Source organism: Somniosus microcephalus, chromosome 7 (genome assembly GCF_052327205.1).
Source record: "Somniosus microcephalus isolate GS21.2 chromosome 7, FLI_Smic_1.0, whole genome shotgun sequence".
In the NCBI taxonomy this organism is placed as follows: domain Eukaryota; kingdom Metazoa; phylum Chordata; class Chondrichthyes; order Squaliformes; family Somniosidae; genus Somniosus; species Somniosus microcephalus.
The window spans coordinates 207,966,893-207,983,084 of record NC_140993.1 but is presented as its reverse complement, the minus strand read 5'-3'; the positions used below and the strand labels follow the sequence as shown (position 1 = coordinate 207,983,084).

At 44.1% G+C, this 16,192-nt stretch overlaps 1 protein-coding gene across 7 annotated transcripts in view; it reads left to right on the top strand.

The window, feature by feature from the left end:
• Positions 1 to 16,192, top strand: part of LOC147115101 (oxidation resistance protein 1-like) — a 1,180,356-nt gene that overhangs the window by 916,198 nt on the left and 247,966 nt on the right. For 6 of the 7 annotated variants that reach the window (XR_015079050.1, XM_085993383.1, XM_085993379.1 and 3 more), the window contains 2 exons: positions 1,944 to 2,051; positions 8,623 to 8,736. Coding sequence is in view for 6 of the 7 variants with exons in the window: in XM_085993383.1 (XP_085849509.1) it covers positions 1,944 to 2,051; positions 8,623 to 8,736 (222 nt within the window). In the remaining variant the exon portion in view is untranslated. Of the gene's footprint in view, positions 1 to 1,943; positions 2,052 to 8,622; positions 8,737 to 12,626; positions 13,667 to 16,192 lie in introns of those variants that run through there. The other variant, XM_085993385.1, reaches the window with a different exon arrangement.

Genomic DNA, 16,192 nt, shown 5'->3' with positions numbered 1-16,192 from the left:
GGCTTCGTTGGGGTTACTAGATTTCGTAATAAACCATACGTCTTTGCACCCATTAAATTTAACAATACCGATGCTTTCTTGTCATCTGACACCTCATTTGCCTTGCAGTATACCTCTATTCGTTTGACATATGTAGTCCAATCTTCGACTTCATTGTCAAATGCGGTGATACTGCCACTCTTCGGCATTTTGGGTGTGGTTTAAAATGGCGTTTCCCAATGGCTTAAAATGGCGTCTCCCGCACTTTCCTGCCTCCCCCGCTGCTGCCAACGCCGCTCCCGGTGGTTCTCATGGCAATGGCAGCGCCCTGTAGGTTTCGCGCGCTTCTCCTGCGCTGCTGCCAACGCCGCTCTCAGCGGTCCTCGTGGCAATGGAGGCGCCTCGCGGGTTTCTGTGCGTCTCTCTCTCCCTCTCTTTGACGCTGCTCGGCCCCTGAACACCGGCTGCGCCCTGTGCGCTCTGCCGTCTCTCTCCCCCGTCGACGCTGCTCGGCCCTTTGCTGTGCCGCTCGGTCGGGCTCTAGCCCGCCGCTGTCCGGGAAGGGTCTGCGCACTACCTGTTGCCAGCCCGTTTCGCTGGACCACCTCGACTGGAAAGCCAAGCCTGGCTCTCGGCAGCCTCCCCCGCAATTCTCGAGTCTCTGCTGGATGACTGGGCGGTTGCCCGTGGTCGACGCCCGAGTCTCTGGCCTTGACCTCCAATCCACTGATCTCCAGGAACGAATCCCCGGGAGGTGATGCAGAGTTGCAGGTAGGTTCGAACTTGCCTTGTCGCCAATGTTGTGTCTGTGTATAATAAGACACAGACTGCACGAGAACGGTACAACAGGTGCAGTATACATGAGCTGTGTAGTAATCATGCTCTTCCCTGGATACCTTTGCCATAGGATGCCGTATATACAAATGTGTCTGAGGCTGAGCATCAGCACTGTCTTTTTATTGATATGGCCCACTGATGCAGCAAGAAGTTCACTGTTCCAGTTCAGCTTTTCGGCCACTGCTGAATGTCTTCCATTCAAGTCCACTTGATCCATTCTAAATCTTGGCAGTGGCAGTATCTGTCTATCTGTTGGTGCTTGAGTTTGCATAATCTCCTTCCATTTGCATTTAGCTCTCTGGGATTTAGTGACATGCTTTCACTCTCTAAGCAAGAAACCAGTACAGCCTCACCTCTTCTTGATCAGTTCTGATAACCACCTGGCCACAGGTACTGCCTAGTTAATGGCAGCAGTTAGAAAGTCAGTAAATGGGCATGCAAAAATCCGCAGTGTCTGATTAGTAGTGTCTCTACGTTCTTGCAGTTTGCTGTAGGTGAGTGAGGCATGAAACAGCCCTGCTGTAAGCTGCCAACTAGTTCATTGGCCTTGTATAAAGATCAAAACAACTTCTGCATCACACTAAGTTACTTATACTGCAGTTTTGCACAATATTTAACACTTTTTACAATTGTGGAGGCATAGCCTGAATATTTGGACAGAAGTCTGAGTTCAAGCCTAATCTTGTACTGGAAAAAAACATATGCTGGATACAAATAGGCTGTGAATGGAATATATTTATTACTTTAAAAAACATCTCACCAAATACCTTAGTTTGAGTTGTGGAAATGGTAGCTAATGTACTTGTTCCTGTTGTGTACCTGAGTGAGCTCTGTTACTCAAAGCAGTTATTCTTGTGATCTTGGAAAGGGTTGTGACACAAGCCCTCCCATCGCATGCTTTGCTTCCAGAAGTAATAAAACATTTAAGTCACCTCCTATTTGTTCTTTTAAAACAAAAATCAGGAGGTATGTTTGTGTGCTGGAGGGAGTAGAAAAGCAGTAAAAACAGTCAACTTAAAAAAAAAAAAAAAAAAAATCTATTACATGCTGAAGTGTCTGCTGTTACTTGGAAATATCACAACTACTGTACTGACCTTTTGACCTTACCAGATTGGTTTCTCTGACAGGTTGAATCAAGGGACACTTTGAATAGCATCGCACTCCAGTTTGACACTACACCTAATGAGCTAGTGCAGCTGAATAAATTGTTCGCCAGAGCTGTTGTTCCAGGCCAGGTATTGGGCTCTCTTCATTTTACTACCGTGTTTAAGTAATGTTTTGCTGCATAACAATATATAACATGTAAGCTGTGTAATATAATTATATCCAATAATAAATCTGGTTAAATGAAATATAATACATTTATACAGTGTCTTTTACTTAAGTCACTTCTCAGACTAATTTGTATTATGTAAGCAACTGCAGCAGCAAGATCCCACAAACAGTGAGTAGGACTTAAGAATTAGGAGTAGGCCATATGGCCCCTCGAGCCTGCTCCGCCATTCAGTAAGATCATGGCTGATCATCGACCTCAACTCCACTTTCCCGCCTGACCCCCATAACCCTTGATTCCCCTAGAGAACAAAAATCTATCGATCTAGGCCTTGAAAATACTCAACAACTGAGCATCCACAGCTCTCTGGTGTAGAAAATTCCAAAGATTCACAACCCTCTGAAGAAATTAATCCTCATCTCAGTCTTAAATTGCCAACCCCTTATTCTGAGACTATGCCCCCTAGTTCTGGACACTCCAGCCAGGGGAAATAACCTCTCAGCATCTATCCTGTCAATCCCCTTCAGAATCTTGTATGTTTCAATGAGATCACCTTTCATTCTTCTAAATTCCAGAGAGTATAGGTCCAATCTACTTGATCTCCCCATACATAGAAACATAGAAAAATAGGAGCAGGAGTAGGCCATTCGGCCCTTTGAACCTGCTCCGCCATTCAATATGATCAAGGCTAATCCTCTATCTCAATACCATATTCCCGCTCTCTCCCTTTTGCATCTAGAAATCTATCTATCTCCTTCTTAAATATATTCAGTGACTTGGCCTTCACAGCCTTCTGTGGTAGAGAATTCCACAGGTTCACCACCCTCTGAGTGAAGAAATTTCTCCTCATCTCAGACCTAAATGTCCTACCCCGTATCCTGAGATGGTGACCCCTCATTCTAGACCCCCCAGCAAGGGGAAACATCCTCCCTGCATCCAGTCTGTCTAGCCCTGTCAGAATTTTATACGTTTCAATGAGATCCCCTCTCATTCTTCTAAACTCGAATGAGTACAGGCCTCATAGGACAACCCTCTCATCCCAGGAATCAACCTAGTGAACCTTCGTTGAACCGCCTCTTAAGGCAAGTATATCCTTCCTCAGATAAGGAGACCAAAACTGTGCACAGTACTCCAGGTGTGGTCTCACCAAAGCCCTGTACAATTGTAGTAAGACTTCCTTACTCTTATACTCCAACCCCCTTGCAATAAAGGCCAACATGCCATTTGCCTTCCTTATTACTTGCTGTACCTGCATGCTAACTTTCTGTGTTTCTTGTACGCGGACACCCAAATCTCTCTGAACACCAACATTTGAAAGTTTCTCACCATTTAAAAAAATATTCTGTTTTCCTAGCCTTCCTACCAAAGTGAATAACCTCACATTTCCCTACATTATACTCCACCTGCCACTTTACTGCCCACTCACTTAGTCTATCTATATCCCTTTGCAGACTCTTTGTGTCCTCCTCACAGCTTGTTTCCCACCTAGCTTTGTATCGTCAGCAAACTTCGATGCATTACACTCGGTCCCTTCATCTAGGTCATTAATATAGATTGTGAATAGCTGAGGCCCCAACACTGATCCTTGCAGCACACCACTAGTTACAACCTGCCAACCTGAAAATGACCCGTTTATCTCTACTCTCTGTTTTCTGTCCGTTAACCGATCCTCTATCCATGCTAATACATTACCCCCAATCCCATGAGCCCTTATCTTGCGTAGCAACATTTTATGTGGCACCTTTATCAAATGCTTTTTGGAAATCCAAATAAACTGCATCTACTGGTTCCCCTTAATCTACCCTGCTAGCTATATCCTCAAAAAACTCTAATAAATTTGTCAAGCACGATTTCCCTTTCATAAAATCATGCTGACTCTGCCTAATCAGCTTATGATTTTTCTAAGTGCCCTGCTACCACTTCCTTAATAATGGATTCCAGCATTTTCCCGATGACTGATGTCAGGCTAACTGGCCTGTAGTTTCCTGTTTTCTCTCTCCCTCCTTTCTTGAATTTACATTTGCTACCTTCCAATCTGCTCGAACTGTTCCTGAATCTAGGGAATTTTTGGAAGATCACAACCAAGGCATCCACTATCTAGATCACAACCAACGCATGAAGGAGAAATGTCAGCCAGGACACTATGTAAACTTGGTTCTTCATTGAACATTGCTGTGAGACCTTTTTAAAGTGCTTCCAAAATTCTATAGACTCTGGAACAGTTCCCATGGATTGGAGGGCTAATTTAACCCCACTATTTAAAAAAGGTGGTAGAGAGAAAACGGGGAATTATAGACCGGTAAGTCTGACATCGGTAGTGGGGAAAATGCTAGAGTCCATTATAAAAGATGTAATAGCAGAGCACTTGGAAAACAGTGACAGGATCGGACAAAGTCAACATGGATTCACAAAAGGTAATTTACAAAAATACTGGACTTTTTGAGGATGTAACTGGTAGAATAGATAAGGGAGAACCAGTGGATGTGGTGTATTTGGACTTTCAGAAGGCTTTCGATAAGGTCCCACATAAGAGATTAGCGTGCAAAGTTAAAGCACACGGGATTGGGGGTAAGGTATTGTCTTGGATAGAGAACTGGTTGGCAGAAAGGAAGCAAAGAGTTGGAATAAACTGGTCTTTTTCCAAGTGGCAGGCTGTGACTAGTGGGGTACCGTAGGGATCGGTGCTAGGACCCCAGCTATTCACAATATATATTAATGATCTAGACAAGGGAACTAGATGTAATATCTCCAAGTTTGCAGACGACACAAAGCTGGGTGGGCGTGTGTGCTGTGAGGAGGATGCAGAGAAACTCCAGTATGATTTGGACAGGTTGGGTGATTGGGCAGAAACATGGCAAATGCAGTATAATGTGGATAAATTCGAGGTTATCCACTTTAGTGGCAAAAGCAGGAAGGCAGATTATTATCTGAATGGCGATAGATTGAGAAAAGGGGAAGTGCAGCGAGACCTGGGTGTCCTTGTGCACCAGTCGCTGAAGGTAAGCATGCAGGTGCAGCAGGTGGTTAAGAAGGCAAATGGTATGTTGGCCTTCATAGCGAGAGGATTCGTGTACAGGAACAAGGATGTCTTGCTGCAGTTGTACAGGGCCTTGGTGAGACCACACCTTGAGTATTGTGTGCAGTTTTGGTCGCCTTATCTGAGGAGGGATGTTTTTGCCATGGAGAGTGTGCAGCGAAGATTCACCAAACTGATACCTGGGATGGCAGGAATGACGTATGAGGAGAGAGTGGGTCGATTAGGCTTATATTTGCTAGAGTTTAGAAGAATGAGAGGGGATCTCATTGAAACTTATAAAATTCTAACAGGACTAGACAAACTAGATGCAGGAAGGATGTTCCCGATGGTGGGGGAGTCCAGAACCAAGGGTCACAGTCTAAGAATAAGGGGTAAGCCATTTAGGACTGAGATGAGGAGGAATTTCTTCACCCAGAGAGTGGTGAACCTGTGGAATTCGCTACCACAGAAGGCAGTTGAGGCCAATTTATTAAATATATTCAAGAAGGAGTTAGATATATTTCTTAAGGCTAAAGGGATCAAGGGATATGGGGAGAAAGCAGGGACAGGGTACTGAATTTGGATGATCAGCCATGATCTCATTAAATGGCGGAGCAGGCTCGAGGGGCCAAATGGCCTACTCCTGCTCCTATTTTCTATGTTCCTAGGACCAGCAGCCAAAACTTGGTTTTATGTTTAAACCAAAGATAGACAACTTTTGCAATACAGTACTCCCTCAGTACTGCATTGAAGTATCGTCTTAATTTAGACGCTCAAATCCTGGAGTACAACATAGCAACGTCGACCATTCAGCCTTTTGAGCTTGTTCCGACATTCAATTTGCTCATGGCTGATCTGTATTTTCACTTCATCTACTCACCTTGGTTCCATATCCTTTAATACCCCTGCCTAACATCTCCACACCATAACAAAAATCGATCATTCTCCATTTTGAAATTTTCAATTGAATTCAATTTAGCCACAACAGCTTTTTAGGGAGAGAGTTTCAGATTTCCACTAACTTTTGTGTGAAGAAGTGTTTCCTGACATCACCCCTGAACGGTTGGCTCTAATTTTAAGGTTACACCCTGTTCTTCTGGACTTGCGGACCAGAGGAAATAGTTTCTTTCTCGCTCTACCCTATCAACTCCTTTAATCATCTTAAACACCTCCATTAGATCAACCCATAATCTTCTATACTCGAAGGAATACAAGTCTGTGCAACCTGTCCTCATAACCCTTTTAGCCCCGGAATCATTCTGGTGAATCTGCGCTGCATCCTCTCCAAGGCCTGTATATCCTTCCTGAGGTGCGGTGCCCAGAATTGAACGCAGTGCTCCAGATAGGGTCTAACCAGAGCTCGGTACAGCTGTAATTTAACGTCATCCCCTTTTGTATTCCAGCCCCCTTGTGATACAGGCCAACATTCCATTAGCCTTTTAAATTATTTTTGTACCTGACCACTAGTGTTTGGTGAGAGTGCAACTGATTGAGCCAAGCTGACACTTTCCTGGGTGATGGTTTGCTTCACAAGTAGACGTAATTAATGCATTACACTGCTGGCTGTGGTCCCTGGGAAGCAGTGCATTGTCACAGATATTGTATAACTTCTTGAAAAAGTCATGTAGCACCGCTTAAGGTTCCTGGTGCTGGTGAGTGCCCATTTACATTGGGCTTGGGCAGATTATTATACAGCACCAGAACAACTGCATATACATTACAAAGAATTAACTAGAATGTACAGAACAGAAATGGGTCTTTCGGCCCAACTGATTTATGCTCCACACGAGCCTCCTCCCACCTCTTCATCTCACCCTCCCACCTCTTCATCTCACCCTATCAACATATTCTTCCATTCCTTTCTCCCTCATGTGTTTATCTAGCTTCCTCTTAAATGCATCTATACTATTCACTTCAACTACTCCTTGTGGTAGCGAGTTCCACATTCTAACCATTTACTCTTTGGGTAAAGAAGTTTCTCCTGAATTCACTATTGGATTTATTAGTGACTGTCTTATATTTATGGCCCCTAGTTTTGGTCTTCCCCACAAGTGGAAACATCTTCTCTACGTCTACTCTCTAAAACCCATTCATAACCTTAATGGCTTGGTCATCAGGTCACCCCTCAAGTCTTCTCTTTCCTAGAGAAAAGAGCCCCAGCCTATTCAATCTTTCCATTTCGGTATAAGGTCAAATTTACATTCTTTCCCTGTGAGCCTCAATAGTGTTAGCTGACCAGTCAGTTGTAGAGGACATCAAAGTCAGGTCTGATATTATGCTAGCCCTTGCCCAATGTCCATAAATCACACTTCCACCAGTGGGCCTTGGATCCTGATGAGGAGCAGAAATTTTGGTTCTTTGTTCTCCTTTCTCCCCTCCTCTGAGTTCAGTTGTATGTTCCCACCGGTTGTGATTGGCTGGTTCAGCAGCACAGCCATGTTTGGCTTGATGCCACAGCGCTTTTCCCACTGTGCCATCAGAGAGCCCACCAGCTATTGGGGTCGATTCTCAGTGTGCCATGGAGTCGGGATTGGAGGCGTGCGGGGGGTTAAATTCCCGAATTCGGGGGCCCCGACACCATCCCGCCCAAAACCCGCCTCCGTGTAAGTTTCAAAGGAGGCAGGTACCCGCCCCACACTGGGACCCGCCGACCCGAAGCGGGAAGGGATTAGTGCCAATTAACTGCCTGTTAACAGGCAGTTTTTAGCCTGATCCCTATTTTGAAGGTTGTTGTGTGGGATTCCCAACGGCTCCAAACCACGCCAAGTTAGAGGAGTCGGGCCGTCGGGTTGAAGGACTTGGAGGGGTCGAGATGCCGGTGTTCAGGTGAGTGATGGGTGCATGAGTGCAAAGGTAAGTGTGTTTGGTGTGTCTAAAGTGTGTAAAGAAGTTTAAATTACCTGTACTTACCTTTACAGCCTTCCTTCCTCTAGGTTTTGGGAGTCATCATTCAGCCGACACAGAAAGCGGAATGGCTGCGATCTGTCAAAAGTGACAGCCTGCAGCTTTCAGTGCCGGCGAGATTTCTAACTGAGCCTGCGTAGAAGGACTCAGGTTAGAAGTAAGACTGTCAGTGTTTGACAGCTTCAAACAGCTGTGAAACACTGATATTTCATCTGCCAACACGTCTTGACAGATGAAATTTCAGTCTGTGACATCACCTGTTGCCGGGTGGCCCTTGCCAGCGGGCTCAGCAAGGTCAATCAAGTGAAAATCGTGTGGATTGGCCGCATCTCGATGGAGGCGGGACTACAACCCGAAAGTTGTAGTCCCGCCTCCTTCCCAACTTCTGAATGAAAATCACCCCCATAGTTGCAAAGGAGCCTTATCTTAAAATGGAAGACAAAAGTAAATTTTTATTTTCATTGTGTTTATTGATTGTAAGTAGGGGATTGCAGTGAGTAAGTACTTAGATGATCTAAATATTAATAAGGATAGTATACATCAGACAATGAGGTTTGTAATTAGTTGTTGAGTACCTTTTTTTTTACTCTCTCTCTCTATCTCTCTCTTGTAGATTCTCTATGTTCCTGATCCAGACTACATTTCCAGTGTTGAGAGCTCGCCGTCGTTGAGTCCTGTCAGCCCTTTGTCACCAACCTCTTCAGAAACAGAGTTTGAAAAACCTATGGTAAGAATCTGAGGGATGGAGAGCATGTTACTTAGACGAATACAAAGAACAGTGGAGATCTCGCGTACCAGGGGAGCTATAAACAACAACAACAATTTGTATTTAATTCAATTCAATTCAATTTTATTTGTCATATATGCAGCAGACGTGTGTACTGCACAATGAAATGTTGATTTTTACGAGTCCTCCCTTTATATAGCGCCTTTAACCAATGTTCCCCCTAACTTTTGGCCGCGCGACCCATTCACAGCATGCACGAAATTTAACATTGGAAAAGCCGGTCCCGGGCTGTGCGGGACCAGCAGAGAGCTGCGCAGCTTAGAGGGAATGTTGCCTTTAACGTAGTAAAACGTCCCAAGGTGCTTCACAGAGCGTTCTCAAACAAAATTTTGTCACCGAGGCACACAGGAGATATTAGGGCAGAAGACGAGAGGTAAGGTTTAGGAGCGTCTTAAAGGAGGAAAGAAAGGCGGAGAGGTTTAAGGAGGGAATTCCAGAGCTTAGGGCCTCGGCAACAGAAGGCACAGCCACCAATGGAGCGATTAAAAGAAGGAACAGCAAAGGGATCCAAAGAGAGTAGCAAGAGCTGTAAAAATGGAATGTGAGAAAAATCTTGAGGGAAAACTGAAGGATTTTACAAGTATATTAAAGAAACAAGAGAGAATTTGGATTTCTATTGGTTTTCCTGTGACATTTCTGGGTCTGTTGTACACTAATAAAGATTGTTTGCTATGAATAGTCAACAACTTCATTATCATTGTATCATGCGACTACCAGAATGACAAGAGGGCAAACTAGATGGACCTTGGTCTTTTTTCATCTAGCAAGTCCTATGTTGTTGAGGCCCATTTAATGCATCACAATGCAGACACACCCACCCACCCAGAATCCATGTAATCTCCTGGGAGAGGCAAAAAAACATAATCAGGGATCAAACATCTGGAAAATTCTTCTGATCAAAACTAGTCCAGGAGATCACAGAGACCCTGATTTATATTACAGGAAACCAACCTCTTGTACGACATGATCTTGAAAGGATACAGTGAATTAGTGTTCACCGCACGAGCGACGACCTGTTCCACAGGTCCACTATTCTCTGGGAAAACAAGAACCTCCTAACACCCAACCTAGTTCTGCTCTTACATAACTTGTAAGCGAGACCCCTGCTCCTCCCTAACCTATTCAATTGCAATGAAATAATTGGTCTACATAAACACAAACTAGTCCCTTGATTATTTTATAAACCTCAATCAAATCAAGTCTATGCTTCTCTAAAATATAGAGACCCAGCTCGTTGAGTCTATCTGGGTAACTAAGGTGTTTTAATCTTGTGGCCCTCGTCTGCATCCTTCCCAGAGCCTCAATATTCCTCACCATGTGAGAAAGAAAGAAAAAGAAAGACTTGCATTTCTACAGTGCCTTTCACGACCACCAGACGTCCCAAAGCGCTTTACAGCCAATGACGTACCTTTTGGAGTGTAGTCACTGTTGTAATGTAGGAAACGCAGCAGCCAATTTGCGCACAGCAAGCTCCCACAAACAGCAATGTGATAAATGACCATATCGCATGTTTGCGTGCCAGGGCTGGAAGGTGAAATACAGGGGGGACCTGTCACTGCAACGTGACGGTTGCGCTCATGCTGATGAAGTAGTGGCTGTCAGTGTGATATTCCAGTGCCTGCGTCATGTATGCATCCAGGAATCGCTGCCTGCAGATCAGGCACTCTTTTCAGGGGTCATTGGCCCAATCCTCCTCCTGCAAATCATCCTCCACCCCGCTCCCCCCTCCCCGCCCTGGCCACTGGGAACCTTTTAGGTCTGCGACTCTCACTCGGATGCTTTAGAGGTGTAGCGCTGGCCGTGTGATCCCAGCTCTCTGGCTCCACAATCTCCGATTGGGAGCGACTTTCCTCTGGCAGCTGCGACACGATGAACATCGATTGGCTGATGATGACCTCCCTGTCTGGTTGTCTCGGCGATGAGGGCAGTGGGCTGTCATATCCCAGTCTGGTCATGAAAGAGGTGGTTACGAGTAATGTGGGCCCCTTAAAGATAAACGCAGGTGATATTGTCATTGAAAATCTGGAAATGGCAGACTTGCTAAATACTTACTGTATCAGTCTTCACAGTGGAGGATGAGAATAAAGTACCAGAGATATGAGGAAAAATAAAAATAAATCGAGGGGAGGAGCGTACTAGATTCAATATAAGTTTTTTTTTTAAAAAGGTAATGGAGAAAATAATAGGACTAAAGATAGACAAATCCCCAGCAGGACCCACCCCAGGGTATTAAAAGAAATTGTAAATGCTCTAATCATAATCTTCCAAAACACACTCGATTCAGGAATTGTGCCCTTGGATTGGAAAATTGCAAATGTCGCTTCATTATTTAAGAAAGGTAGGAGAAATAAACTAGGAGATTATAGGCCTATTTGTCTAACTTCTATTGTGGGGAAGTTAGTAGAATCTGTTATTAGGAACAGAGTAAGTGAGCACTTGGACAAATATGAACTGATCAGAGAGAGTCAGCATGGATTTGTAAAGTGTCTAATGAAATAGTTGAATTTTTCAAGGAGGTAACTTGCATGGCAGATAAGGGAATGTTTATGGATGTTATTTATATGGACTTCCAGAAGGGATTCGATAAGGTTCCACATAAGAGACTGTTAACAAAAATGAGAGTACATGAATTGGAGGTAACTTACTGACATGGGTAGGGAATTGGTTTGAAGGTAGATAACAGAGAGTTGCGATAATGAGTATGTACTCAAATTGGCAGGAGGTCACTATTGGTATCCCCCAGGGATCTGTACTGGGGCCTCAGCTTTTCACTATATTTATAAATAACTTAGATGAAGGAGTGGAGAGCCATATGTCCAAGTTTGCTGATGTCACTAAGTAAATAGTGCAGATGGGAGCAGAAAGTTGCAAAGGGACATTTATAGATTAGGTGAGGTTATCCACTTTGGACCTAAGGAAGATAGAGCAGAGTATTTTCTATAATGGTGAAAAACTAGGAACTGTGGAGGAGCAGAGAGATTTAGAGGTCAGTGTACAGAAATCGCTAAAAGCTAGTGGACAGGTACCAAAAATAATTAAAAAGACGAATGGAATGTTGACCTTTATCACAAGGTTGCTGGAATACAAAGGGGTGGAAGCTAGATTATTACAGTTATATAAAGCTCTGGTTAGACTCAATTTAGAGTACATTGTTCAGCTCTGGGCACCACCCCTCAGGAAGGATATATTGGTCTTGGAGGAGGTGCAGCACAGATTCACCAGAATGATTCCGGGGCAAAAAGGGCTAAATTATCAGTACAGATTGCATAGACTAGGATTGTATTCCCTTGAGTATAGAAGATTAAGGGTAATCTAATGGAGGTGTTTAAAATGATTAAAGGAATTGATAGGGTAGATAGAGAGAAACTATTTCCTCTGGTTGAGGGGAGTCCAGAACAAGGGGACATAACCTTAAAATTAGAGCTAGGCCATTCAGGGGTCAAGAAGCACTTCTTCACACAAAGGGTAGTGGAAATCTGGAACTCCCCAAAAAGCTGTTGAGACTAGGTCAACTGAAAATTTCAAAACTGACGTTGATAGATTTTTGTCAGGCAGGGTATTAAGTTTTTACAACAAAAGATGAGTGTATATCAAATTTGTTTACTAGGTTTTACTTTTAATGAATATCTTCAGCTTACTTGAACTAGGGCAAGTTTCAGTTATGGAACTGCATCATCTGTATTGTGAAATTAAATGCTGTGCTTTTCTCATCACTGATGATAAAATAGAGAAATGGTTCTTTTTTTGCGTGTAATTGGGTCCTTGCAGAGTTTCAGCTGTTTCTCTATTCATAATGTTGGATTGACAGACTATTAATTTCCTGATTGCAGCCTATACTGACGAGCGTCTGTTAAAAGAAGCTGTGCTGCTTGCTCATCAGCCTCTCCGTGGCAAGTGGTTGCAGTTCCCGTTGTGTGTTTCTAAATATAGCCGCCTTAGCAGCAAGAAGCTGGCGAAGAGGAGCATGGGCTTGTAATTATATGAAGTAAAAGAACCCTAATTTGGCTTGACACCTTTTCCGGATTGCGTCCTTTAGGTGACTGATAGCATCAGTTTTCGGTATTTAAAAAAAAAAAAATTACAATGTGTAAAAATTGATGATGTCCCATAGAAATGTAATTGCAACATAAAATTAAATTGAGTAGGTTATGGCATGCCTTATAACTTTCTCTGGGATGTTGTTAGTCACCCTTAAGGTCCTTTTTGTAATCTGCAAAAAAAAGTTATTTAAATTCTTATGTTAATTAGTCCATGATGGTGCATTGCGCCTTGGGCAAGCACTGTCTGTTACTAACAGCATATCACACCCTCAAATTTATTTACTTCAGTTACAAGAACGTTTTGATATAGCACCTGATCATATTTCTCTGAAATGTCTCAAAGTACTTGTTTTGAAGGTACAGTGACTATTATGTTGGCAAATGTGTCGGTCCTTAAGTAGATAGAAAGGTCCCACAAACAGCAATGAGATGAATGAACAGCATATTTGGTTTTGCTTGAAGGTGAAATGTTAACTAGGACAACTGTCTGCTCTTTCGAATAGTGCCATGGAGTCCTTTTACCCAACTGAACCATCGAGATACACAGTCAGGGCATCTGTTTCTCATCTGTAGCACAGTACCTGCCAGAATGCCCCACTCCCTCCGTACTCTGCTCGAGTATCAGTCCCGATTATGTGCTGAAGTCCTTGAGTAGGACATGAACTGACGACCTTTGTGACTCTGGCGCAGAAATACACCAACTGAGCCAAGCTGACAACTGCTGGAACACATACAGTTAACAAATCAAAACAGTAGAGAAAAAATTCTGTGGAATGGACGGCTAAATATTTTTCTTACCTTTTTATGTGCGGGCTTGCTTTTTTTCATTCATTCACGGGATGTGGGCATCGCTGGAATGGCCAGCATTTATTGCCCATCCCTAATTGCCCTTGAGAAGGTGGTGGTGAGCCGCCGCCTTGAACTGCTGCAGTCCGTGTGGTGAAGGTACTCCCACAGTGCTGTTAGGGAAGGAGTTCCAGGATTTTGACCCAGCGGCAATGAAGGATCAGCAATGTATTTCCAAGTCAGGGTGGTATGTGACTTGGAGGGGAACTTGGAGGTGGTGGTGTTCCCATGTGCCTGCTGCCCTTGTCCTTCTAGGTGGAAGAGGTCACGGGTTTGGGAGGTGCTGCCGAAGGAGCCTTGGCAAGTTGCTGCAGTGCATCTTGTAGATGGTACACACTGCAGCCACGGTACGCCAGTGGTGGAGGGAGTGAATGTTTAAGGTGGTAGATGGGGTGCCAATCAAGCAGGCTGCTTTGTCCTGGATGGTGTCGAGCTTCTTAAGTGTTGTTGGAGCTGCACTCATCCAGGCAAGTGGAGAGTATTCTATCACACTCCTTACTTGTGCCTTGTAGATGGTGGAAAGGCTTTGGGGAGTCAGGAGGTGAGACACTCGCCACAGAATATCCAGCCTCTGACCTGCTCTTGTTGCCACTGTATTTATATGCCACAGCTGGTCCAGTTAAGAATCTGGTCAATGGTGACCCCCCAGGATGTTGATGATGGGGGATTCAGCGATGGTATGCTGTTGAATGTCATGGGGCAGTGGTTAGACATTCGCTTGTTGGAGATAGTCATTGCCTGACACTTCTGTGGTGCAAATGTCACCTGCCACTTAACAGCCCAAGCCTGAATGTGGTCCAGGTCTTGCTGCGTGCGGGCATGGACTGCTTCATTATCTGAGGAGTTGCGAATGGCACTGAACACTGGGCAGTCATCAGCGAACATCCCCATTTCTGACCTTATGTTCTTTATTTGTCCTTTTCACACCACTGCGATTATCTTTGCAGGGACATCAATTAGATGGGGAGGGATTAGTGTCAAGTGTCTATTAAACAGTATCAGTTCCCCTTCCAGTTAAAACAAACTGGCGTGCTACTGCAGTGATCGCACGGTGGGGCGGGGGGCGGTGGGAGTCGGTGATCGCACGGTGTTGGGGGGAGTCGATGGTCGCCGGGGAGTTCAGTGATGGGGGAGATTGTGGAGTTGAGGTTTTTTTTTTACTGGGTAGCTTGTTGGGCCTGGAGGAAACACCCTGCTCCTCCTGGCCCGCAGACAGTGCAGTAAAGGTACTTGCCTGATGGATCCAAATCTTCTCGACTCATTTTACCTGCCTGGGAAACCAGATCAATTGTAGTTAAAAATTGAAATCCTGTTAATATGGAGGTGCACACAACGTCCTTAAAAGGTATGAATGACCAATCCGCCTCCTGATTGGTCGCCCACGCCTTATCCCGCCTCCGTTAAAACTGGAGAGTCGTGGGATAGCTCCACACTTCTACCACGGATGTTGCCTGACCTGCTGAGTTTTTCCAGCATTTTCTGTTGTTATTTCCTCTCCTGAATGGCCTGGCTCTGATTTTAAGGTCTTGTCCCCTTGTCCTAGACTCCCCCACCAGCGGAAAAAGTTTCTCTCTATCTACCCTATCAATTCCTTTCAAAATTCTTAAACCCCCCAATCAAATCACCCCTCAACCTTCTATATTCCAGGAATACAAGCATAGTTTATGTAATATCTTCTGATAATCTAACCCTTGGAGTCCTGGCAACATTCTGGTAAAACTGCGCTGCACTCCTTCCAAGGCCAATATATTCTTTCTAAGGTGCAGTTCCCAGAAATGTACACTGTACTCCAGGGTGTTGTATAGCTGTAGCAAAATCTCCTTTATATTCTAACCCTTTAGTTATAAAGGCTAACATTCCATTAGCCTTTTTGATTATTTTTTGTAACAAACTACTACATTTTAGTGATCTGTGTACATGGACCCCCAAGTCTCTTTGGACCTCCTGCTGTTCAAGGGAAATTAAGGATAGCATAAGATCCAAGGAGAAGACATATAAATTGGCCAGAAAAAGCAGCAAACCTGAGGATTGGGAGCAGTTTAGGATTCAACAAAGGAGGACAAAGGGATTAATTAAGAGGGGGAAAATAGATTATGAGAGTAAGCTTGCAGGGAACATAAAAACTGACTCTATAAAAGCTTCTATAGATATGTGAAGCGAAAAAGATTGGTGAAGTCAAGCGTAGGTCCCTTGCAGTCGGAATCAGGGGAATTTATAATGGGGAACAAAGAAATGGCGGACCAATTAAATACATACTTTGGTTCTGTTTTCACAAAGGAAGACACAAATAACCTCCCAGAGATGTCGGGGAACATAAGGTCTAATGAGAGGGAGGAACTGAATGAAATCAGTATTTGTAGGGAAATGGTGTTAGGGAAATTGACGGGATTGAAGGCCGATAAATCCCCAGGGCCTGATAATCTACATCCTAGGGTACTTAAGGAAGTGGCCCTAGAAATAGTAGATGCATTGCTGGTCATCTTCCAAAATTCTATAGACTCTGGAACAGT